Source organism: Salmo trutta, chromosome 6 (genome assembly GCF_901001165.1).
Source record: "Salmo trutta chromosome 6, fSalTru1.1, whole genome shotgun sequence".
Taxonomy (NCBI): Eukaryota; Metazoa; Chordata; class Actinopteri; order Salmoniformes; family Salmonidae; genus Salmo; species Salmo trutta.
In genome coordinates this window covers 57,148,353-57,175,404 of record NC_042962.1, presented here as the reverse complement: position 1 = coordinate 57,175,404, position 27,052 = coordinate 57,148,353, and the positions used below count along the sequence as shown (strand labels likewise).

The window sequence follows — 27,052 nt, the reverse complement described above, 5'->3', positions numbered from 1 at the left end:
GACGGTTCTGACTTAGAATATGTGGACAACTACAAATACCTAGGTGTCTGGCTAGACTGTAAACTCTCCTTCCAGACTCACATTAAGCATCTCCAATCCAAAATTAAATCTAGAATTGGCTTCCTATAATCGCAAAACAAAGCATCCTTCACGCATGCTGCCAAACATACCCTCGTAAAACTGACCATCCTACGATCCTCGACATTCGGTGATGTCATCTATAAAATAGCTTCCAACACTCTACTCAACAAACTGGATGCAGTCTATCACAGTGCCATCTGTTTTGTCACCAAAGCCCCATACACTACCCACCATTGGGACCTGTACGCTCTCGTTGGTTGGCCCTCGCTTCATACTCGTCGCCAAATCCACTAGCTACAGGTTATCTACAAGTCTCTGCTAGGTTAAGCCCCGCCTTATCTCAGCTCACTGGTCACCATAGCAGCACGCGCTCCAGCAAGTATATCTCACTGGTCACCCCCAAAGCCAATTCCTCCTTTGGTCGTCTTTCCTTCCAGTTCTCTGCTGCCAATGACTGGAATTAACTGCAAAAATCTCTGAAGCTGGAGACTCATATCTCCCTCACTAACTTTAAGCACCAGCTGTCAGAGCAGTTCACAGATCACTGCACCTGTACATAGCCCATCTGTAAACAGCCCATCTATCTACCTACCTCATCCCCATACTGTATTTATTTATTTATTTATCTATCTATCTTGCTCCTTTGCACCCCAGTATCTCTACTTGCACATTCATCTTCTGCACATCTACCATTCTAGTGTTTAATTGCTATATTATAATTACTTCGCCACCATGGCCTATTTATTGCCTTAAATTACCTCATTTGCACTCACTGTATATAGACTTTGTTTTCTTTTGTTCTACTGTATGTTTTGTTTATTCCGTGTGTACCTCTGTGTTGTTGTTTGTGTCAAATTGCTACGCTTTATCTTGGCCAGGTCGCAGTTGCAAATGAGAACTTGTTCTCAACTAGCCTACCTGGTTAAATAAAGGTGAAATAAAAAATAAATAAAAACCAGTCAGAACACTATCAAAAAAATGAAATGTTCCTTTAATCCATTCGTAAAATACATATTCTATAATATTTTGAAAGAAAATGAGTATCTTTACATGCTTTATAATAACTGCAACATTAAGACAGTTCAAATCTGTAAAATATAGAGGAATGAGTTGGAATAGGTTCAATTCATATGACGTCATACCGTGTCTGAAAGCAAGGCACAGATCATACCGTGTCTGAAAGCAAGGCACAGATCATACCGTGTCTGAAAGCAAGGCACAGATCATACCGTGTCTGAAAGCAAGGCACAGATCATACCGTGTCTGAAAGCAAGGCACAGATCATACCGTGTCTGAAAGCAAGGCACAGATCATACCGTGTCTGAAAGCAAGGCACAGATCATACATTCCCCTTCAACTGCTTCTCTCTATAAAACCGCAAAGTATTAACTTAGTAATAGTACAAATACTGTACAAGCTCAGGTGCACTGCAGACAGATACAGACAGTGAAGAGACATTTCCATACAATACTTAAAAAGGCACAATTTATAACTTTCTGCAAATGTAACTGTGGTCACCTCCATTTTACAAACAAATACAGCGGCAGCACATTTGACTGGAAATGAAAGTTCCAGATTGTGCCGTTAATCCTCTCAGCATTAGACGTACATCTCATCACCCCTCATACCTCTAGCTGTCTTATCAAGTTCATTGGAAGATGGAAGGAGTGAATAACATTACAATGGATAAATATCTTTAATTAAAAATATATAATGACGTAGCAATAACAGTAGTAAAAAAGCATTCATTCTGCCATGATTTTAAAACAGTAAGGATAAAGCTGGAGTCAGTTATTTAAGGTGTATTAGACAGACCAGTGTATGCTAACAGGCACAGATATAGAAATGTCGTCGTCACCGGTGTGCCAGGAAAAAAAGCCTTATTATAAACCGGGCAGTTTGGTCCTGTGTGCTGATTAGCCGAAACAGCATTTCAGCTGTGTGTATATCAGACAATATACCAAGGGTATATCCTTGTTCACTGTTCTATTTATGTTGGTAACTTATCTGAACCAGTTTATAAAGCATTAAGGCACCTCAGGGGTTAGAGGTATATAGCACAGCTAAGGGCTGTATCCAGGCACTCCACTTCGCGTCGTGACTAACAGCCCTTAGCAGTGTTATATTGGCCATTATAAACTGGGTGGTTCAAGCCCTGAATGCTGATTGGCTGACAGCCGTGGTATATCACAAGTATGACAAAACATGTATTTCTACTGCTCTAATTAAGTTGGTAACCAGTTAATAATAGCAGTAAGGCACCTCGGGGGTTTGTGGTATATGGCCAATATACCACGGCTAAGGGCTGTATCCAGGCACTCTGCGTTGCGTCGTGCATAAGAACAGCCCTTAGCTGTGGTATATTGGCCATATACCACACCCCCTCGGGCCTTATTGCTTAAATATACAATGGCACTGCGGCGAGGAACAGTGATGTAAAGTAACACGCTGAAGTCAGAAATGAAGACGTGGAAACGTTAAGCTGAGTGTGAATAAACTGCATGGTCTGTAATACCGGCTGTCCCTAACGAGGCGGAATCAGGCGGAACCAGGCAGAACTGGTTCTGGTATTGGAGAAAGGGCATAAGAACCACATCCAAAGTACAGTTCCAGTGAAATGTGGACATCCATAAGACACTGATAACAAAAACAATACTGAATAATATAACAATAAACTATATTACAGAGCCATATAAGGCGAAGCATTGATAAGATTATAGACAGTATGAACTGTGAGTTACAGCTTTATGTCAGAGGCACTGACTGTCAAACCCATTGACTTTGTAGTAGTGAGAATCCAGTGTGATGGAAAACTGGCCAGATAGCCCCTGTCTCCCTCCATGAAAATATCAATACAAAGAATTATTATAAAAAATGTCTAACATCAAACTACATTTTACATTTTAGTTATTTAGCAGACTCTCTTATCCAGAGTGACTTACAGGAGCAATTAGGGTTAAGTGCCTTGTTCAAAGACACACTGACCTTCTGGTTACTGGCCCAACGCTCTTAACCACTAGGCTACCTGCCGCCCCCATCTAGCCTCAACTTCACAATAAAACACTTTGACAGGATTGACAAATACTCACCTAGATTAAATTAGGATACAATCTAGTTTGTACTCTTGCTGTTTACAATATCATCCCTTTCATCATTGTCATTCTTAGCACCACAGCTCTGGTTAGTGTGGCGTTACGGTGCGGTGTGGTGGTGCGGTGTGGTGGTGCGGTGTGGTGGTACGGTGCGGTGTGGTGGTAATGTGTGGTGGTGCGGTGTGGTGGTAATGTGTGGTGGTGCGGTGTGGTGGTGCGGTGCGGTGTGGTGGTAATGTGTGGTGGTGCGGTGTGGTGTGGTGTGGTGGTGCGGTGCGGTGTGGTGGTGCGGTGTGGTGGTAATGTGTGGTGGTGCGGTGTGGTGTGGTGGTGCGGACGGGTTCCCCTCACACCCCTCCTCCACTGCGGTCCACAGTCACAGGTCCCCTCAGGTCCAGGCTCTCCTCAGCAGTCTTCATCAGGATGGCCAACCTGCTGTCAGACACCTGGCCCTTCTTCACAGCACTCATCAGCTGGGAGCAGGGAACAGAGGGAATATAGAGGATGAGGAAACTGGGGCAGAGTTGTGGATGTAATGCAAGGTATCAAACTAACGCAACGAGATACGCTGTGTGTGTGTGTGTGTGTGTGTGTGTGTGTGTGTGTGTGTGTGTGTGTGTGTGTGTGTGTGTGTGTATGTATGTATGTATGTATGTATGTATGTATGTATGCATGTATGCATGTATGCATGTATGTATGTGTGTGTATGAGAGAGACAGGGATAGAGATGCATTGTAATGCTGGAGCGTGTTCTGATCTAAGCTCCAGGGGTAGTCAGACTGTGTCTGGACAGAGCACTAATACTACTGACACTGGTGGTAGTAGTGGTGGTACACTAAACCATTCTGGGATTCTTACTTGACCATGGAAAGTCATCTCCTGTCAACAGTTCTTGTAATAAAAGGTATTCTATAGTCCTCAGCATTATACTTCCTAATTGATCACATGATGACTACTAACGACCTGGAAGTACTGTAGCTCTCTCTCACCCTCATTACCTGGAGTCATTGTCATACGTTTCAGACTGTAATGATGTGGATCTGGTCAGGAGAGAACATACTCCCAGTTAGGCTTTCACACCTACAGCGCCCTTCATAGGAGGGTCTGTCATGCCTTGCCACTCGCAGAAGAGAAAAAACACCCAGCGAACAGAACATGAAAATCCCCTATTCTCCATTAATTACAATGTTGAAATCATGTAAAACTAATGTGAGCATCTACCTGTTCTGTAGCCGAGTGTTAGTGTGTGTGTGTGTGTGTGTCTGAGGGGTAATTGATCCTTCTCCCTGAGGAGTCTATTATCATGTTCTCCAGCCTGGTCTGTTTGTTCAGCTTCTCATGGTAGAGAGAGAGGTAGAGAGAGGTAGAGAGAGGTAGAGAGAGGTAGAGAGAGGTAGAGAGAGGTAGAGAGTGGTAGAGAGTGGTAGAGAGAGGTAGAGAGAGGTAGAGAGAGAGAGCAGAGATGGGAGAGTGAGAGAGAGAGAGAGAGAGAGAGCAGAGATGAGAGAGAGAGAGCAGAGATGGGAGAGAGAGAGCAGAGAGAGAGAGAGAGAGAGAGAGAGAGAGAGAGAGCAGAGATGGGAGAGAGAGAGCAGAGAGAGAGAGAGAGAGAGCAGAGATGGGAGAGAGAGAGAGAGAGAGAGAGAGAGAGAGCAGAGATGGGAGAGAGAGAGAGAGAGAGAGAGAGAGAGAGAGCAGAGATGGGAGAGAGAGAGAGAGAGAGAGAGAGAGAGCAGAGATGGGGGAGAGAGAGAGAGAGAGAGAGAGAGAGAGAGAGAGAGAGAGAGAGAGAGAGAGAGAGAGTGCAGAGATGGGAGAGGGGGCAGATATTGACCATGGGCCTGAGAATTAATGAGTCCTCTTATCAGTGCAGGGAGGACAGGGGAGGAGAGACCATATGCAAAGATGCACACACACACACACACACACACACACACACAAACAAACCACCTACCTGTAAAAACTCGTTCAGCTCCACCTGTCCATTCTTGTTGAGGTCCACTTCGTTGAGGATTTCATGGAGAGCATTCTCATCAATCTGGACACTGATGTTCTGGGAGGAGCGAGAGAGACCAGCAAGGCAAAATATCAGGAAATGACGCCACAGCTCAATGATCTTTGCACACAGTTTACATGAGCCCAGTCAGCACTCATGGAAAAAGATTCCAAAGAGAGTTGTGAAAGGTTCTCACCTGTAAGACCCTCTGAACGTCCACTGTGGTGATGAAGCCTTTACTGTCTTTGTCAAACTTGTGGAACCGGTTTGTGTACCTGTCAATCAAACAGAGCTATTAACGCAATCTGCATCTCATATCGTGGCAACATCTCAAGGGGAGTGACTTAAGAAGTTCAGATGGGAGGGAGCATCTGACCGGATTGAGATTGAACCCTTGGTATATCAGGGGTCCAACTCAATCCAGTCAGTTTCTTCCTTAGAACACGTGTCAAACAAGGCCCGCGGGCTGAATCCGGCCTGTGACAAATTTCTATCCGGCCTGCACAATGATTTTTGTGTTGTCAATTCATTTTGTTCCGCTTCCATACAGCTGCAATGCGCTGCACTATAAGTCACAGCAAGCACTGTGAACGTGCTACACGCCAAACAGCAGTGCATTGCCACACACCGCTTGTTCCGGACCCACACACATGAGCCAGCCAGTGCGCTGTAACATGTCATCACTAATGGCACTGACCAAATCTTCTACTGGACCGAAAGTTTAAACGTGTTGTAGGCTAAATGTCCATGCCAAGTTTGGGTTCTAACGAGTCATTGCTGTAGCCTACAGAACATGTCCTCTTGATCGTCAAAAAGTTATAACATAAAGGATTCAGAAGTGGGTTTACTGAACGTTACCACTAAAGGATTCAGAAGTGGGTTTACTGAACATTACTACTAAAGGATTCAGAAGTGGGTTTACTGTGGCTCAGTTGGTAGAGCATGGTGTTTGCAACGCCAGCATGGTGTGTGCAACGCCAGGGTTGTGGGTTCGATTCCCACGGGGGGCCAGTACAAAAAAATAAAAAATAAAATAATGTATGCATTCACTACTGTAAGTCGCTCTGGATAAGAGCGTCTGCTAAATGACTAAAAATGTAAAATGTACTGAACGTTACTACTAAAGGACAATAGGACACACAAGCGAGTATAAATGAATAAACAGTTGAGTCATCTACTTTATGAAATCAGTCTGAAGCGCTCACATCTGTAAATTCAACATCAATTGCATCGCTTTCGTGCCGTTTACAGCGCAGCAGAGGTGTACAGACACATAACACAGTCCTAGCTAGGCTACAAACATTTTGCAGTCTGGCTTCGTTTTTTTAAAGCTTGACAATGAATAACCAAAAAACTAAACCTGCGACAAAACTACATGCAAAGGAGGAACATGTAGACCTATTACAGCGTGGTGGCACAATTTGGGGTGAGCTGTTGTAACTTCTCAATGGATATGTTCCCTGTTGGACTGTGATGTTATGCCTTTCATACAGTAGACTCCTGGTATGTCTGCACCCTAACACAAGGCCATTGTGTTCTGGAACTGTTGCTTGTATAAAGAACTGTTGTGTAAACAGTATGATTGTATGATCACATCCCACTATATAAGAAACATCTAACCATTTATTCTTTAAGCTCCTTCCCTGACTGGTATGCATTAAAGATTTTTATTTTATACAATTAATAAATAGTCTCACTCTTAATCTTTGGATTGAGCCTAGGCTGACTACTCATCTACAAGACATTTTGAGTGCACTATACAGCAATGCTGTATTCAACAGCACCAGTGATCCTTGACGTGCAAAAAAATGTAACACATATTTTTAAGTTTAAATGTTACAACAACCTAGCTACATTTATGTAATTGTTGTTATTAAAAATGTTTTGATTAGGGACGCAGCATATTATGCACATTCGCAAGCATAGCAGCAAAGGCTGGACAAATATTACTGCTCTACTTTTGTTTTAATATGTTAAAAATGCTATATACAGCATCCTATGTACATCAGTGGGCATTGTAAAGGGTCATATTTTTTCTAACAAAACAATGGCTAGTTTGGATCAGTTATATGCACACATTTTTTGTAAAAAAAACCCCACATAACTGGCTATGTATGGCCCGCAAATTCATTGTGTTTTTTCAATATGGCCCTGTGCTGATTGAGTTTTACACCCCTGCCTTAGAGAGTAAAGTAGACAGGAAGTAGAGAGTAAAGTAGACAGGAAGTAGAGAGTAAAGTAGACAGGAAGTAGAGAGTAAAGTAGACAGGAAGTAGAGTACTTTGCCACTTCCTGTGTGTCCAGTGTGATCTCTGTGGTCCCGGTCAGCTGCTCAGAGCGGGACCTGTAGCCCATCTCAAGGTACAGGAACTTCTTAGCAGCTTCCAGCTCCTCCTAAACAAACCATGGTAGTGAAGATAAGTTACACTACGTGACCAACAGTATGTGGACACCTGCTCGTCGAACATCTCATTCCAAAATCATGGGCATTAATATGGAGTTGGTCCCCCCTTTGCTGCTACAACAGCCTCCACTTTTCTGGGAAGGCTTTCCACTGTGTTAGAACATTGCTATGGGGACTTGCTTCCATTCAGCCACAAGAGCATTAGTGAGGTCGGCACTGATGTTGGGCGATTAGGCCTGGCTCGCAGTCAGCGTTCCAATTCATCCCTAAGGTGTTCGATGGAGTTGAGGTCAGGGCTCTGTGCAGGCCAGTCAAGTTCTTCCACACCGATCTTAACAAACCATTTCTGTATGGACCTTGCTTTGTGCACAGGGGCATTGTCATGCTGAAACAGGAAATGCCCTTCCCCAAACTGTTGCCACAAAGTTGGAAGCACAGAATCGTCTAGAATGTCATTGTATGCTGTAGCTTTAAGATTTCCCTTCACTGGAACTAAGGGGACTAGCCCGAACCATGGAAAACAGCCCCAGACCATTATTCTACCTCCACCAAATGTTACAGTTGGTATTATGCATTGGGGCATGTAGCATTCTCCTGGCATCTGCCAAACTCAGATTCATCCATCAGACTGCCAGATGGTGAAGCATGAGTCATCACTCCAGAGAATGCATTTCCACTGTTCCAGAGTCCAATGGCAGTGAGCTTTACACCACTCCAGCCGACGCTTGGCATTGCGCAGGGTGTGTGTGGCTGCTCGGCCATGGAAACCCATTTCATGAAGCTCCCGACAAACAGTTCTTGTGCTGACGTTGCTTCCAGAGGCAGTTTGGAACTTGGTACAGAGTGTTGCAACCGAGGACAGACGATTTTTACGCACCAGTCCCGTTCTGTGAGCTTGTGTGGTCTACCACTTCGCAGCTGACCCGTTGTTGCTCCTAGATGTTTCCTCTTCACAATAACAGCACTTACAGTTGATCACAGCAGCTCTAGCAGGGCAGAAATCTGACGAACTGACTTGTTAAAAATGTGGCATCCTATGACGGTGCCACGTTGAAAATCACTGAGCTCTTCAGTAAGGCCATTCAACTGCCAATGTTTGTCTATGGAGATTGCATGGCTGTGTGCTAAATGTAATACACCTGCCAGTAACGGGTGTCGCCGAATCCACTAATTTGAAGGGGTGTCCACATACATACATACACAAAGTATGTATGTATGTATGTATGTATGTATGTATGTATGTATGTATGTATGTATGTATGTATGTATGTATGTATGTATGTATGTATAGTGTACATTATTCATAACTTTAATCCTAACTAATTTAAGTAATAATTAATGAAAAGGGATCATTGCTAAATGTAACAACAACTTCATTAAAAGGAACTCATGCATCTTGTAATAAACCTGTAAAGAGCAGGACAAGAGGAATAGCAGAACTGGGGGAAGGTTCACACACACACACACACACACACACACACACACACACACACCCCCTGGAGAGGGAAATCCAGGAAGGGCGTAGATCCTACTATTATACTCTGACCTAACAACAGTTCCAGCGCTCCTACAAACTGACTAGCAGCACATGGATTTAGGGTTGGTCCTATTCAATCAAACATTATTATTAGTCCTGTGAGTGAGAATGTACTGGAGTCACTGAATCATTAAAACAATGGTTAGATTAAAACTGGTCCTAAGTCTTTACTGGACAGGAAATACAGAGGCAATAATTCATCTTTGAGTTAAAAATGAATATTAAGGCAAGTTATTTTTAAAGGTAAAATGTATTTGGTTGTTTGTATATGTTATTTACAAGGTGTTCTAAAATTTCTGTAACACTGCCTGACAGTCATTAGAACTACAGTCTAGTAGACAGGAACAACAGTTTGTGACGTACCGTCCTCTTTTTGTCGCTCCAGTCCAGCATCTTGCCCATGATGTCTACGATGCGTGGCAGAGCCTCATCAGCAGCCTGCACGTTGAGGAAACCCAGCCGTGTGCGCCTGGCGATCACATCGATGGCCGTACAGGCATATTCCTTAACGGCATACCTCACCTGGAAGGGGGGGTTTCAATTGGATAGATAATAGAACGTAATAGTCTATGGTCATGGTGTGTGTGTGCATCAGGAGAACATAAACATGCAGTCTTTTACAGATCTGATGCAGTATCCTGTAGTAGTCTCAACAGAACACATACTGTACCTCACTCTCAATGTAAGGGAATTCAGAGACCAGTCTATTCCCTACGATGGGCCACCTCTTCCCAGTGACCCGCGCCATCTTGGCCACGTCGAATGCTTTCCCCCCGTACGTCGCCGCCAGGTGCTGGGCAACCTGTGGAATGATGGGAAACAGGCCACTATTCAATCAAAACAGCAATCCTTGTTTAAGGTTTTACCAAGACAAAATGACATTGCTCTTGTGTTGTGAGAGGGCATTGTGTGGGTGACACTTCCTGATTGAAGCTCAGTTCATGGTTTTGTTTGATTATGCCCCATGAAGACCTAAGGGCAGAAACGTTGTTAGAAATAAATCACCTGGGGACATGAGCAGTGTGAGGCGTTTTCCTTCCTGTTTTCCATGAGTTTGAATATGACTCACAGCGTTTTGCCAAAGACAGTATTGAGAGAGTATTGTGAAACGCAGCAGGCAGCTGTCCAAAGGCAACTCCTTATGGATCGATACGATCTTTCAGCAGACAGCTCCAATGTTTTGGATATGCTGAGGTGGGTGATGGGTAGATACAGTTATGTCTATGATTTATCTTGCGTTTGGACAAAACAAGGGGTTATTGCTATTCAGATGGTTGGCTTAGCTCTCTCACCAAAAGGTCAAATGCTGTCAAAATATGAGCACTGACCTTTTGGAATATTCTAGAAAACACCCTAATGGTGTGGCAGGCTTTCTCTAATGAGAAGTTAACACAGATAGGAAGCGGAGCGCTTTCCTACCTGGTACAAATGACTTCTAAAAGTACACTGGTCTGGACTACAGCCCTCAAACTCAACTCTGGACCGCAAAGCCAGTTCCACTGCATTGTTCCCCTCTAACCAGGGACTGATTTAGACCTGTAGATCCAAAATGCGGCTAAAGACGGAATGTTTATGGGAAGGGTCTGTCCCCACCTCATTCTCCAGGCCGTAGTCCTGCACCAGTCGGATGTACAAGGTGGGGCTCCAGTCTTGGCCCCCCTCCAGCACCAGGCCCACTGTCTTACTGGGCCCGCCCCCCAGCCTGTGGGCTGCAACCGCGGCGTCCAGGGTCTCCTCTGCCATGGAGCGGTACGTTGTCCACTTCCCACCTGGGGTGATGGGATCATCCACATGTTACTCACACATACACACCAGATACGATAGGGGGGCAGGTAGCTTAGCGGTTAGTGTGTTGGGCCAGTAACCGAAAGGTCGCTAGTTCAAACCCCTGAGCCGACAAGGTGAAACATCTGTCGACGTGCTCTTGAGCAGGGCACTTAACCCTAATTGCTGAGGGTGACTCAGGAGGAGTTGGGATATGCAAAAAACACATTTGCAATTCACACATGCGTATAATACACACAAATACAAACACCCACCAGATAATCATTATTATTAGATACAGGGCCAGACAGAATACAGGACATGACCTATCCAATTTGAGCAGGAAAAGGTCTATAGGCTAAGAGCCATTGACGGCTACGAACGACCTAGAAACTACTACAGCTCTATAGCACTTCATCAGGATACCACTTGTTTTAGAGTAGGTACTGACCTGCAATGGTGACCAGGCCGCTGTCGCTGACGTTGACTATGTGGTTCCTGCAGATGGACTGGGTGTCTTTAGAGTTGGGGTCAGTGACCAGAGGACGGATACCACTCCACGCTGCCAGGACGTCTCCTCTCCTCACTGAGGACCACAGGGTGAGGACAGAGTCAGTATTACACACAAGGTTCTATTAAATCAGATGACCACATCTTATCAGAGGTCCTAGAACCAGTCAGAGAACACAGGGAATCTCATCTGCATGTGATGACAGATCATTACCTGAGGCACAGAGGCATCGGACAGGTGTTACATCTAATGGCAAACCCATATCAAGCTAAACAATCAGAAAATCAAGCCTGTAGTGTCTCCAGCACTTAAAACAATTACTAGCTACTGTGCTGTTCCAAAGTCAACGTTACGTACCCTCTACGGCAGAGGTAGTTTGGGGGTTACGTACCCCCTACATCAGGGCAGAGGTAGTTTGGGGGTTACGTACCCTCTACATCAGGGCTGAGGTAGTTTGGGGGTTACATACCCTCTACATCAGGGCTGAGGTAGTTTGGGGGTTACATACCCTCTACATCAGGGCTGAGGTAGTTTGGGGGTTACATACCCTCTACATCAGGGCTGAGGTAGTTTGGGGGTTACATACCCTCTACATCAGGGCTGAGGTAGTTTGGGGGTTACATACCCTCTACATCAGGGCTGAGGTAGTTTGGGGGTTACATACCCTCTACATCAGGGCTGAGGTAGTTTGGGGGTTACATACCCTCTACATCAGGGCTGAGGTAGTTGCGGACTTCGTTCAGGATGAAGTTGATGTCTTCCTCCCTGGGGATGGGGTGGGCGGTGATGTCAGTGGGCGTGTCCGTCGTCCCGGCTATGGTCATCTTCTCCCAAGGCAGGAAGAAGATGACACGGCCATCGCTGGTTGCCGGGTCCAGGAGACCCATGTTGTCAGGACTACAAGAACAGGGCAGAGGGAGGAGGGGCTATGGAAATGACAACTACATTTAGGAAGACCTGGTTGGTCAGCGCTGCTGAATTGAAATTCCCTCATTAAAAATAAATGAACAATTTCAATTCATGAGTTGAATTTAAATTCATGACCTAAATTTACCTGGTGTGAAGGTGTGACAGTGTGGGGCTGTCCCTGGTGTGAAGGTGTGACAGTGTGGTGCTGTCCCTGGTGTGAAGGTGTGACAGTGTGGTGCTGTCCCTGGTGTGAAGATGTGACAGTGTGGGGCTGTCCCTGGTGTGAAGGTGTGACAGTGTGGGGCTGTCCCTGGTGAGAAGGTGTGACAGTGTGGGGCTGTCCCTGGTGAGAAGGTGTGACAGTGTGGGGCTGTCCCTGGTGTGAAGGTGTGACAGTGTGGGGCTGTCCCTGGTGTGAAGGTGTGACAGTGTGGTGTTGTCCCTGGTGTGAATATGTGACAGTGTGGGGCTGTCCCTGGTGAGAAGGTGTGACAGTGTGGTGCTGTCCCTGGTGAGAAGGTGTGACAGTGTGGTGCTGTCCCTGGTGAGAAGGTGTGACAGTGTGGGGCTGTCCCTGGTGTGAAGATGTGACAGTGTGGGGCTGTCCCTGGTGTGAAGGTGTGACAGTGTGGTGCTGTCCCTGGTGTGAAGGTGTGACAGTGTGGGGCTGTCCCTGGTGTGAAGGTGTGACAGTGTGGGGCTGTCCCTGGTGTGAAAGTGTGACAGTGTGGGGCTGTCCCTGGTGTGAAGGTGTGACAGTGTGGGGCTGTCCCTGGTGAGAAGGTGTGACAGTGTGGTGCTGTCCCTGGTGAGAAGGTGTGACAGTGTGGTGCTGTCCCTGGTGAGAAGGTGTGACAGTGTGGTGCTGTCCCTGGTGAGAAGGTGTGACAGTGTGGTGCTGTCCCTGGTGAGAAGGTGTGACAGTGTGGTGCTGTCCCTGGTGAGAAGGTGTGACAGTGTGGGGCTGTCCCTGGTGTGAAAGTGTGACAGTGTGGGGCTGTCCCTGGTGTGAAGGTGTGACAGTGTGGGGCTGTCCCTGGTGTGAAGGTGTGACAGTGTGGTGCTGTCCCTGGTGTGAAGGTGTGACAGTGTGGTGCTGTCCCTGGTGTGAAGGTGTGACAGTGTGGTGCTGTCCCTGTACTGTACCTGTAATAACCAGGGATAACTATGTGAACCCCAGCACTGGGCTGGCAGATGTTAGTGTTTTTCCCGTCGTCCATCTTCCTCAGAGAGTCAGTGAACGGTCCCGTGGCGTTAATGACACATTTGGCTCTGACGTCAAATTCATTTCCTGTGAGAGATGATAACAGTTTCAGTCAAAAACCACTGTCATACTGTGTCTTTGTGTGTGTGTGTGCGCATACAAGTGTGTGTACCTGTGATAACGTCCCTGCAGCGCGCCCCACAGACCTTCTCCTTGCCCGTCCCTGCGTCTGTTTTCTTCAGCAGGTGGACCACCTCTGTGTAGTTAGCGATGGCAGCACCATGTCTGGCTGCTGTCAGGGCGATCGCCAGGTTCATACGAGCATCGTTATGTTGTCCTGTAGCCGGGGGGGAGGGGTGAAGGGTGAGAGACGATAGGAGGGGGTCGAAGAGAAATAGAAACAAAGGAGGAAGGTGCTCTATGCAGAATTGTTCCGCCATTTCCTGGTTGTGAAAAATTCGAAAAGTTAGCCTAATTCCAGTTTATGTGCCAAAACAAGCAATTATAGTGTAGAGAATCATTGTACCATCTAAACCGCTGTGAAATATATTTTCCATACACAAAAATATTGTATTTTCAGCTGCTTGAAGCTGGTGTACAAAAACTAAACTTAAGAATAGAAGCATAGAAATAGCACACACAGAACAGATCTACCGCTTCTTAGACTTTCTTTCAATGAAAATGACAGATCTATAACTCACATTTCTATGTGCATTTGGTCAGGTTGCCCAAAAAGTTAAATATTACATCTTTAAGAATTTGGAACGGAGCCTTGAAGTGCAGTGTGGCTGTGGTGTATCTAACGTGTGGGAATCCCTTGCAGGGGCATTTGGTTCTTGCTGCCCTCAAGGCCCGGTCCTAAGCCATGCCTCCTGGTGCTACTCAAATCACTAGACTGAGAGAGCTTGTGGATGGGACAGACAGCCAGGGCTGGGCTGGGGTGGGCAGGGCTGGGGTGGGCTGACATGGCCTGGAGTGGGGCTGGGGAGTGCTTGGCTGGGCTGATGCCTCACATTGGGCAGCAGAAGGTATGAATGGAGACCCTGTCGTTATCTCAAAATATGATACGTCTAACAAACCAGTTCATGGTTGCTTGCTGAAAAAAATTACACACTTGTGCAGAATGAATTAGTAAGAATGAGGACTCCTGTGTGTGTGTGTGTGTGTGTGTGTGTGTGTGTGACCACACTGGTCTCCTGGGAAATGAGTAATGCTGGTGATGTCTGAGATCCCACCCAGCAGGGTGAAGAACAGGAGGAGACAGAGCAGTCTGGCAGTCAGACCACGGTACTGCTCTCCTCTTCTCTGAGACGCGGTAGCAGAGAAGGTCAGCTTTTGAAATGTCACGGCCGTGATTGTTCCAGACGGAATAATTGGAGAGAAAAGACCCCCTCAGCCTCCTGGGGGGAGGGGTACAAACCAACCCAACAATGCTGCTTCAACCCAACACAAAACCCCTCCGAATATTCTCTCTGTTTGCTGTAGGACAGTCAGCACTCCCAGAGACAATACATACACAAACATTCTGCCTGGAAGAAATGTTAAGCTACAAATATGTTATGCACATTTCAAATGACCAATAAACAAAACGCTAAAAACAAATCTCAACACGCCTCACTCTTCCTTAGAAAGTCAAGTGAGTAAATGTGATGAACTTTTGCTCAGGTATCTGGCCTGGTATATTATCCCCTCAGAGAAGAGGTTGTCTTTCCACTCTAGGAGAGACCTAGTAGAATCTAAATGTAGACTGACTGATTCAGAAAGCCTTCAGACACAGAGTTGGCTGTTGTTGGTTTGAAAAAGAGAGGCCTCCAGTCAACTAATGGGACATGCTCTGCACAGAGTACACCCAGATAGAGCCAGAACATCTGATTGGTCGTCTCCGTGCCAATCCAGGCCACACACACACTACAAAGCCTCGGCCCAAGGCACATAGAGAGCACAAGCTGCTCGCAGACGCATTGGTTCAGGCATCAATGGACATGTGAGATCTGATGGCCACCGGCTGCCTTGTGTCTTGTCTTGTTGTTGACTTGGGTCACATTCAATCACACCCACACTAAGGAAAAATGATTTTGTTACTGTTGGGAAAAAGGCAGTGTTTTTATGAACATGAGTTTTGTTTAATAACAATGTAGGTTAATATGAATTCTTAATGTATGGCAAACCGGCCCTAGACATAGCCCACTTAGCAAACAGAAGAGAAGCATCTTGATAAATGAGAAGGTTATTACCATCCTATCAGAGCATTACTGACTGAAGTGTTGGTATGTCCAGCAACACTGCTAAATGACATTTTAGTCATTTAGCAGACACTGTTATCCAGAGAGACTTACAGTGAGTGAAATACATTTTGGACCAGTTCCCCGGACCCAGATTAAACCTTCTCCTGGACTAAAAAGCCCTTTCAATGAAGATAATAATGAGAAATACTCACCATCATAGTAGACGATGGCTCCCACCAGCTTGTCTTTCTTCAGCATGGGGAAGAGTTCCAGAGCCTTGCTCTTACTGAGGACATAACTGCTCTTCAGACACTGGCCTCCAGCTACCAGGTCGTACATCTTTATACCAGCCCAGTAGTACGGCAGCTGCCACCATCTATAAACAGATAGTACAGTACAACATCTTTACACCAGTCCAGTAATTCATCTAAGATGACGCCGAAGAGGATGGCTGACGTTTTACATGCCCGTAACCAATTGTGCTATTTTGTTCGTTTTTTTGCGTTGTTTCTACCTTATTATTTAACTTACTTTGTACATAATGTTGCTGCTACCGTCTCTTATGACCGAAAATATCTTCTGGACATCAGAACTGGGATTACTCACCACGAACTGGAAAAAGCTTTTTCCTTTAACGAGTCTGACGAAAGATTTACTGCTCTTCTGGGAACAGGCCCAGATCCCCGTCATTTGCATGAAGAAAAGACGGAGGAAAAGATGGCGCAGATCGGGCTGCCTTTTGAGAATCCGTAGACGAGGGAGTAAACTCCCACTGCCATCAATTCTACTTGCTAATATGCAATCAATGGAAAATAAAATTGATGACTTACGATTATCCTACCAACGGGACATTAAGAACTGTAATATCTTATGTTTCACCGAGTCGTAGCTGAACGACACGGATAATATAGAGCTGGAGGGATTTTCAATGCACTGGCAGAACAGAGAAGCTACGTCTGGTAAGACAAGGGGTGGGGTGTGTGTCTTTTTGTCAGCTGGTGCGCAATGTCTAATATTAAAGAAGTCTCGAGGTATTACTCGCCTGAGGTAGAGTACCTTATGATAAGCTGTAGACCACACTATCTATATTATTCGTAGCCGTCTATTTACCACCACAGACCGATGCTGGCACTAAGACCGCACTCAACCAACTCTATAAGGCCATAAGCAAACAAGAAAATGCTCACCCAGAAGCGGCGCTCCTAGTGCCCGGGGACTTTAATGCAGGCAAACTTAAATCAGTTTTACCAGATTTTTACCAGCATATCACATGTGCAACCAGAGGGGGGAAAAAAATAAAATAAAAAAAACTATAGAGCACCTTTACTCCACACACAGAGATACATACATAGCTCTCCCCCACCCTCCAGCTGGCAAATCTGACCATAATTGTATCCTCCCGATTCCTGCTTACAAGCAAAAACTAAAGAAGGAAGTACCAGTGACCCGCTCAATAAAGAAGTGGTCAGATGATGCGGATGCTACGCTACAGGACTGTTTTGCTAGCACAGACTGGAATATGTTCCAGGATTCATCCAATGGCATTGAGGAGTACACCACATCAGTCATCAGCTTCATCAATAAGTGCATCGACGACGACGTCCCCACAGTGACCATAGGTACATATCCCAACCAGAAGCCATGGATCACAGGCAACATCCACATCGAGCTAAAGGCTAGAGCTGCCGCTTTCAAGGAGCGGGACACTAATCCGGATGCCTATAAGAAATCCCGCTATGCCCTCAGACGAACCATCAAACAAGCAAAGTGTCAATACCCGATTAAGATTGAATCCTACTACACCGGCTCTGATGCTCGTCGGATGTGGCTGGGCATGATAACTATTACGGACTACAAAGGGAAACCCAAACACAAACTGCCCAGTGACGCAAGCCTACCAGAAGAGCTAAATGCCTTTTATGCTCGCTTCGAGGCAAGCAACACTGAAGCATGCACGAGAGCACCAGCTGTTCTGGATGACTGTGATAACGCTCTCTAGCCAATGTGAGGAAGACCTTTAAACAGGTCAACATTCACAAAGCCGCGGGCCAGATGGATTACCAGGACGTGTACTCAAAGCATGCACGGTCCAACTGGCATGTGTCTTCACTGACATTTTCAACCTCTCCCTGACTGAGTCTGTAATACCTACATGTTTCAAGCAGACCACCATAGTCCCTGTGCCCAAGGAAGCGAAGGTAACCTGCCTAAATTATTACCGCCCCGTAGCACTCACGTCGGTAGCCATGAAGTGCTTTGAAAGGCTGGTCATGGCTCACATCAACAGCATCCTCCCGGATACCCTAGACCCACTCCAATTTGCATACCACCCCAACAGATCCACAGATGACACAATCTCAGTTGCACTCCACACTGCCCTTTCCCAAATGGACAAAAGGAAAACATATGTGAAAATGCTGTTCATTGACTACAGCTCAGCGTTCAACACCATAGTGCCCACGAAGCTCATCACTAAGTTAAGGACCCTGGGACTAAACACCTCCCTCTGCTACTGGATCCTGGACTTCCTGACTACAGGAAAAGGTGGGCCGAACAGGCCCCCATTAACATCAACGGGGCTGTAGTGGAGCGGGTCGAGAGTTTCAAGTTCCTTGGTGTCCACATCACCAACGATCTATCATGGTCCATGAGGGCGCGACAAAACCTTTTCCCCCTCAGGAGACTGAAAAGATTTGGCATGGGTCACCAGATCCTCAAAACGTTCTACAGCTGCACCATCGAGAGCATCCTGACCGGTTGCATCACCGCCTGGTGTGGCAGCTGCTCCAGAGGGTGGTGCGTACGGCCCGGTACATCACTGAGGCCAAACTTCCTGCAATCCAGGACCTCTATAATAGGCGGTGTCAGGGAAAAGCCCATAAAACTGTCGGAGACTCCAGTCACCCAAGTCATAGACTGTTTTCTTGCTACCGCATGGAAAGCGGTACCAGAGTGCCAAGTCTAGGACCAAAAGGCTCCTTAACAGCTTCTACCCCCAAGCCATAAGACTGCTGGACAATTAATCGAATGGCCACCGGACTATTACATTGACCCAGCGCCCACCCCTCCATTTGTTTAGTACACTGCTGCTACTCGCTGTTTATTATCTATGCATCGTCACTTAACCCCTACCTACATGTACAAATTACTTCTGTACCCCTTCTTGAACTGCACTGTTGGTTAAGGGCTTGTAAGTAAGCATTTCACAGTAAGGTCTACACCTGTTGTATTCGGCGCATGTGACAAATAAAGTTTGATTTGATTTAGGACGGCAGCTGCCACCATCTATAAAACAGACAGTACAGTACAACATCTTTAAACCAGCCCAGTAGACAGAGTACATTCAGCCATTACATTTATATGTTGGTCATTTAGCAGATGCTCTTATCCAGAGTGACAGTCAGTGACCATTCAAGGTGACCATTCGAGGGGACCATTCGAGGGGACCATTCGAGGGTAACCATTAGAAGTAACCACTAGAGGTAACATGTAAATACACCTGGTATAACTAGACGCCTGTTATACAGAATGGCCATCTGGCTTGTATACGATTGAACATTTAAAATGTGTATACATGTTTTAAACAACCACCACACACTCAGAACATTTTCAGTTGACAGGGTAGAACTCTCATTCTACTAACTATGTGGACTCGTGTCTTACTTGTAAACAGGGAGCATGATGGGTAGTGGGGCAGACAGATGAGGGGCGATGTCTAGCAGGTTGGAGCGCTCGTGGAGAGCCTCTTTCACCATCATGTACTGAGAACAGGGGAAAGAGGGGTTCAGAGGTCAGTAAAATAGGTGGATAACATCTAACACATAACACAGTATTTGTTGGTAGAAGAGAAGGAGTATGCCTGTAGCATTCACACAATAGCAGACCAAGGAAGGATTATGGGAAACACCTAGCGCCCTACAACCCTCTGAATCTTCCAACCTCTCACTCTTTTCAATGATAAAATGTCCACAACGGGGGAAAACAAAGCAATGTGATCACAGAGGGAACCAACTGTCAGGCAGCATCGGAAAAACGAGCCGTTTACCTGTTCGTAATCTAACTTCATGATGGCCTTTTGGAGGTATCGTACTCCCCCGTGGATGAGCTTGGTGCTCCGGCTGCTGGTCCCCGATGAGAAATCATTCCTCTCCACCAGGGCAGTCTTGAGGTCTAGTAGAGCAGAGACAAATCAAGACAAGACCAGGATTTAGACAGTCTGAAATATCACCCTATATGGCACACTACTTTAAACCAGGGCTCATAGGGTTCTGGTCAAAAGTAGTGCACTATATAGGGAATAGGGTGCCATTTTGGACTCACCCTCAGAGTCAGAGTTATTCAGGAGGCATTTGGTAGGTTATGACTTCCATGTGCTTCTCCTGTCGTGTAATATGCATGAAGGGAAAATGGCAAGGCATGCATATTGCATTGAGGGCCTCATAATATTGAGAGAAGAATAGCCTCGACTCTCCTGCACATTGACTGAACTGAAATGTAATTGACCCCAACCAAAAAGGTTTTCCAAAATGGTGCAGTTCATGGGGACTCACTGCGTGTGACAGCGTCTAAGGCACATCCGGAGCCTGTGGCCCCTCCCCCTACGACAAGGACGTCAAACTCCTCAGTGTCTTGCAGGGTGGAGAGCTGAGCCTGTCTGGTTGGGAGCTCATCTTTAAACGGCTGCTTTAACTCCCCCTCCGCCGCTACGTACGCCAGCCGTGCCTGGACAACATGCAGTACAGACACAGTTACATCTGTTTCTGTGAAGGCATAGTCTTTACAGAAACAGATGTAACTGTGTCTGTACATTGTGACAGACTGTGAACATCATCAAGGTTTGGCTCTGGGTTCAGAGATTAGTGAAAGCATAAAGCAATGTCTTACAGCCTGGATAATCTCCTCTGGGGTAGATGTGTCTACATTGTCACAGCAACATTGTCACGACCATAGATATCGATGGTCACAACAACATCAGGTACCCATATCGGTAAGGGTTGTACCCACAATCATATTCATACAGAAAGACCCCTGCTTGCAGTACTTAGATAATAACAATGATTCCTGGTGTCTGATTTGCAAAAGCACAAAAGAACTCAGGGGAAAAAAGAACAAAGTCAAATCAAGTCTGTTCTGAACTCAAGGATCATGGGGACAAGCAAGTCAAGGATGGCTGTCGTAATGAAATTTAGCATTTTATTCTCGAAATGATTACATCGAGCTGCTGCGACGCCACTTGGTCCATTTGACTTGCAAATCTGTGAATGAAACCCGGGCATTTGTAATTTAGGGCCGTAACAGCAAACAAGATCAAATAATTAGTTTCTATTTCCATGGACGTGCATATTTAAAACACCCACAGACAATTAAGTGGCAGTCTGCCCTGCAATCACGTTGAGTACATGGAGTCAGTGAGACAGTGGATGTCATGCAAATGTCCAATCGCCCACCGCCAGAAAACAGAAAAACGTTCAAGCTAAAAGAGAGAAAGAGATTGTGCCCTTGTCACAGAGGAGACCCAACAGACATATTTATCCAATTAGCAGGGTTAGTTAGTGACGGCCACCGTCGTCCGCATGCCTGATTGCAGATTATTATCATTTTTTCGGAGGCGTTTCACTTTTGCTTACCCATTTATTCTTGTTTGAGAGGAAGGTGAGGGGGACAAGATATTATACAGAAATCAAAGTTCACATTAGGACAAAGGGTCACACAAAGGGTCAGATGCTTTAGACAAGTGACCTGGTATGTCACTAGTAATAACAGACCATTGAAATAGAAGATATACTGTAAGACGTATTTATATCTGTGGCGCTGACTAGGTTCAAAGGTCAAGAGATGCACCTGTTTCTCTCTTTCTAACGTTACCCACGCGACTCCTTGGCTATTTCAATCCCCGGTCTACAGCGGTCACCTGGTCTCAGATCGGTTTGTGCTGTCAATATAGTCATTATCATGTCAAACATGTTCGGCACAAACAGATCTGGGACCAGTCTAATGCTTTTTGACACAACAGTTGCCCTATTAATAATATCAAGTGATGCGTCACCATGGAAACATCATGGAGGTGTATTTTGTCAGTTCCCTGGAGTTTCAGACGCTATGTAATATGATCCACATGAGCTTCATCAGATTTGAATAAATGAAAAATAATGAAATAAAAATCAGGACTCCCATGGCGCCTCAGCGTTTTTGGGTTTGTTTGTCACCAAAATAGATTTGATTATTTCACTGTACTAAACAAACATCATAAGTCATGTTCCCTTCTTTTTTTAACGCAAATGAAACAAGGCATAAGAACTACTCACGTCACATAGCTAAAATCCATCTTACCACTTCATAAGGCAGTTTATGGCAAGTTGCGACAGAAAGTAAGCTATTTTATGATCAGGGTTTGTCCCATTGACTGTCTTCATATTCAGGTCAACTTCACTCTACACAGCAGTCCCATTGACTGTCTTCATATTCAGGTCAACTTCACTCTACACAGCAGTCCCATTGACTGTCTTCATATTCAGGTCAACTTCACTCTACACAGCAGTCCCATTGACTGTCTTCACATTCAGGTCAACTTCACTCTACACAGCAGTCCCATTGACTGTCTTCACATTCAGGTCAACTTCACTCTACAGAGCAGTCCCATTGACTGTCTTCACATTCAGGTCAACTTCACTCTACAGAGCAGTCCCATTGACTGTCTCCACATTCAGGTCAACTTCACTCTACAGAGCAGTCCCATTGACTGTCTCCACATTCAGGTCAACTTCACTCTACAGAGCAGTCCCACCTAAGCAGCATAGTGTTGAATAAAAGTGGAACACATTCCTCAGTCTTGATAAGACATGCCCAGATGCAGGTTGACGTTTATTGTCATGAATCTTGTCCTGGAGGCAGAACCGAGCCATTTCCCCTAGATAGGCCAGCTGGAAAGTCAAAATTGGCTATATCGTAAAAATACATGAAAATAAAAATGTGCTTTTTGGTCTTAATTTAAGGTTAGGGTTAGGCATTAGGGTTAGCAGTTTGGTTAAGGTTATGGTTAAGGTGTGTGCCAGCTAGTGACCACTCTGCAGAGCTGCCTCCAGTACATTAGTTATCCCAATAAATGCCAACCTGCTGCCCAGATGGGCGTTCCCTATAGACTCCCAGGAGCCTGCCCTGCCATTGTCAGATGCTGTCCCAGCATTCCCTAGTAGACTCCCAGGAGCCTGCCCTGCCATTGGCAGATGCTCTCCCAGCATTCCCTAGTAGACACCCAGGAGCCTGCCCTGCCATTGGCAGACGCTCTCCCACTCTCATTACTATCTATAACCTGCTGCAGAGGGACTCTGAGGTGTAATTTACAGGTCCTGACTTTAGAAACAGACTATCACAACCTTGGCAACATAAAGATGAGATTAGAAAATGTTATTGTCCTCAATGCAGCATACAAACTCAACATCCATACAAGTATCAGAAAAACAAGTTTACAAAACAACAACACAAGCAGATTGTGTGAAATGCAACCCACTACATCATCTCAATGTCTCAAATGTCCCAGGCCTACCTGTGTCTTTCTGTATTCCGACAGTTGTGACAGGCCCAGAAGAGCAGCGGCCGCCCCGGTCCCGATGATAGCTGTCCCTTTCAAGGCCTTCCGGAACGCCATTGATGCTGTTCCTGCAGCACAACACACAGCAGTGGACTGAGTTAGACACACTGGGTTATATTGCAATGACATGACAGGTGATCATGTGGAGAGGGCGTGACAGGAGGGCAAAGAGCCAATCGGCTAGGGCCAGGTGCTGATGGACAATGTGGGGGTGGGGGGGGCATGGGATTCACAGGCAGAAGTAGTGGAGGAGAGTGTGGGAGCCCTGGGAGTGTCTGTGTGAGACACTTGGAAGACAGCTGACTTTTCTTTAACATTCTTACTTGTCTGACAGTTAATAATTTTTTTTAACCTTTATTTAACTAGGCAAGTCAGTTAATACAATGACGGCCTACTCCAGCCAAACCCTAACCCACGGCCGGTTGTGATACAGCCTGGAATCGAACCAGGGTCTGTAGTGACGCCTCTAGCACTGAGAAGCGGGGCCTTAGACCCCTGCTCCACTCGGGAGTTAAGACGACACCTGGTTCACCCACTCAGGTGCCGTGACATGACGGACACTTTCTCTCCCTCATTCTGACAATCTGCTTAAAATACATATTTTTCAATATATTCTAATCTACAACTGAGCAAACATCATCGTGGTTTATGCATGCACACCAGCAGCTCGTTTCACTAGGCCCGAGGTAATGATTTCCCTCATAGGATGAGGAGAATAAAAAATAAAAAAAAGTGTCATTTTCTTATCTGTCATGAATGTAGGTAGGCAAATCCTTTTGGATGAGACAAAGCTGCGTTCTGTGTTTATTACCTGTGTATTATGTGTTCATCAGATGGATCATAAAATCAAATATACTGCTCAAAAAAATAAAGGGAACACTAAAATAACACATCATAGATCTGAATGAATGAAATAATCTTGTTAAAAACCTTTTTCTTTACATAGTTGAATGTGCTGACAACAAAATCACAAAAATAATCAATGGAAATTCAATTTATCAACCCATGGAGGTCTGGATTTGGAGTCACACTCAAAATTAAAGTGGAAAACCACACTACAGGCTGATCCAACTTTGATGTAATGTCCTTAAAACAAGTCAAAATGAGGCTCAGTAGTGTGTGTGGCATCCACGTGCCTGTATGACCTCCCTACAACGCCTGGGTATGCTCCTGATGAGGTGGCGGATGGTCTCCTGAGGGATCTCCTCCCAGACCTGGACTAAAGCATCCGCCAACTCCTGGACAGTCTGTGGTGCAACGTGGCGTTGATGGATGGAGCGAGACATGATGTCCCAGATGTGCTCAATTGGATTCAGGTCTGGGGAACGGGCGGGCCAGTCCATAGCATCAATGCCTTCCTCTTGCAGGAACAGCTGACACACTCCAGCCACATGAGGTCTAGCATTGTCTTGCATTAGGAGGAACCCAGGGCCAACCGCACCAGCATATGGTCTCACAAGGGGTCTGAGGATCTCATCTCGGTACCTAATGGCAGTCAGGCTACCTCTGGCGAGCACATGGAGGGCTGTGCAGCCCCCCAAAGAAATGCCACCCCACACCATGACTGACCCACCGCCAAACCGGTCATGCTGGAGGATGTTGCAGGCAGCAGAACGTTCTCCACGGCGTCTCCAGACTCTGTCACGTCTGTCACATGTGCTCAGTGTGAACCTGCTTTCATCTGTGAAGAGCACAGGGTGCCAGTGGCAAATTTGCCAATCTTGGTGTTCTCTGGCAAATGCCAAACGTCCTGCACGGTGTTGGGCTATAAGCACAACCCCCACCTGTGGACGTCGGGCCCTCATACCACCCTCATGGAGTCTGTTTCTGACCGTTTGAGCAGACACATGCACATTTGTGGCCTGCTAGAGGTCATTTTGCAGGGCTCTGGCAGTGCTTCTCCTGCTCCTCCTTGCACAAAGGCGGAGGTAGCGGTCCTGCTGCTGGGTTGTTGCCCTCCTACGGCCTCCTCCACGTCTCCTGATGTACTGGCCTGTCTCCTGGTAGCGCCTCCATGCTCTGGACACTACGCTGACAGACACAGCAAACCTTCTTGCCACAGCTCGCATTGATGTGCCATCCTGGATGAGCTGCACTACCTGAGCCACTTGTGTGGGTTGTAGACTCCGTCTCATGCTACCACTAGAGGGAAAGCACCGCCAGCATTCAAAAGTGACCAAAACATCAGCCAGGAAGCATAAGAACTGAGAAGTGGTCTGTGGTCACCACCTGCAGAACCACTCCTTTATTGGGGGTGTCTTGCTAATTGCCTATAATTTCCACCTGTTGTCTATTCCATTTGCACAACAGCATGTGACATTTATTGTCAATCAGTGTTGCTTCCTAAGTGGACAGTTTGATTTCACAGAAGTGTGATTGACTTGGACTTACATTGTGTTGTTTAAGTGTTCCCTTTATTTTTTTGAGCAGTGTATATTATAATAAGAAAAAAAGTACATGTAGCATGACATCATCGTGTTGATCCAGTGAATGTGTTAGAGTGTGGCCTGTAGCATACAGTACTGGTTAGAGTTATGCCAGTAACCAAAAGGTTATTAAGCAAGGTGCTCTATACTACTAGCGCTGACCCGTAAAACAACACATTTCACTGCACCTATCCAGTGTACGTGAAAATAAAACATGTTTTTGTATTATTTGTTTTATTATTAATACTCAGCATGATTCAGTATAGGGGAAATGAATGGGGAGGGGTTTTACAGCCCAGCCCACGCAGAGACAAGTCAATTATTGGTTTCAGAATGACATTACTTCCTGGTGACACATCTCCAACGTAACACACCAGGGCCAAATCCCACATGGCAGCAGCCGTTTACTCAACTGAATGACAACAAAATGAAGAAATTACGCAGGGAACCACATGAGGAAGAGACATGATCATGCGAGATACAGACGCCACCATCCACATTGCATACAGTAAATCACTCGAAGACAACATCTTAGCTTGAGACTTGTAGTTAATGACAACAAATACACATACAAGAGCAGTGACAGCAAATCATATGAAGTTTCCGAGTGTTTACACAAACACGACAACGTGAATTTTAGAGGACAAACTAACTTAGCATTTGTTACAATTCTTATACGTTACATAAAAATGTTAAAAAGTGAATCCATCCCCATTTCGGTGATACTGGTTATCCAATGCAAATGCAACAGGAAGAAATTATAACTATATTTCACAGTGTTTCTATTCAATAGAACGGTGTAAAATAAAACTGAATGCCGTATCATCATCGTAACAGAAAACGTTGAAGGTGCACTAGAGAGAGGGTTCTAGCAATGCGTACTTTCTGGCTGGCTGCCAGTCGTTCAACTCTTCATATTAACAATATAACAATAAAGAAAGGGCACAAATATTTATTCTAAATCGTTCACTTACTGATTTTCTATGTTCGATTGATGATAACGCCGGGAGAACGGTGAGACAACTCTGACAGCCAGGAGAACCAGGAAGCAAAGATTAGTTGACTGACATATGGGTAGACCAATGGGGTTACACAATTATCCAATCAGGTTGGAGAGGGCGTTGCTATAATAATGAGGTAGGTGAAGGACAAAATTGCACAACTTTTCCTCAGGAATCCCCATCCTCAGTTGTGCGGGGTCACTATGGTGCAACTAGTGTCACCAGCCCTAGTCATGATTTTACATGATTGTTGTTTAGTATCTTCGTACATGCCTCTATATTTGGCGTAGGCTGCTGTAAATGCAACTATGCAT

General features: G+C 45.6%; 1 protein-coding gene across 2 annotated transcripts; it reads right to left on the bottom strand.

Annotated features, from left to right (window-relative positions):
- Window positions 1-2,737: 2,737 nt before the first annotated feature.
- On the bottom strand, window positions 2,738-26,814 carry LOC115196405 (glycerol-3-phosphate dehydrogenase, mitochondrial). 2 transcript variants are annotated; one of them, XM_029757210.1, is made up of 18 exons: window positions 26,712-26,814; window positions 23,267-23,379; window positions 21,351-21,359; window positions 20,274-20,445; window positions 19,769-19,893; window positions 19,387-19,484; window positions 15,936-16,099; window positions 13,671-13,835; window positions 13,441-13,585; window positions 12,089-12,282; window positions 11,326-11,460; window positions 10,704-10,879; window positions 9,781-9,912; window positions 9,474-9,632; window positions 7,451-7,563; window positions 5,366-5,444; window positions 5,128-5,226; window positions 2,738-3,646 (listed from the first exon to the last, which is right to left on the bottom strand). In XM_029757210.1, the coding sequence occupies exons 2-18, from the start codon at window positions 23,366-23,368 to the stop codon at window positions 3,521-3,523; spliced, it is 2,193 nt and encodes a 730-aa protein (XP_029613070.1). In that variant the 5' UTR covers window positions 23,369-23,379; window positions 26,712-26,814; the 3' UTR covers window positions 2,738-3,520. The 2 variants fall into 2 exon arrangements, with proteins under 2 accessions (XP_029613070.1, XP_029613071.1); XM_029757211.1 differs by lacking the exon at window positions 21,351-21,359.
- Window positions 26,815-27,052: the final 238 nt, after the last annotated feature.

Bases quoted from the DNA above. Each gene is read 5' to 3' on its own strand.
- LOC115196405 (XM_029757210.1), bottom strand. From the start codon at position 23,368: ATGGCGTTCCGGAAGGCCTTGAAAGGGACAGCTATCATCGGGACCGGG. The intron at 13,836-15,935 runs GTGAGTATTTCT...CCCCGGCTACAG, and splicing joins AGCCATCGTCTACTATGATG to GACAACATAACGATGCTCGT. The intron at 9,913-10,703 runs GTGGGGACAGAC...ATCATTCCACAG, and splicing joins ACTACGGCCTGGAGAATGAG to GTTGCCCAGCACCTGGCGGC.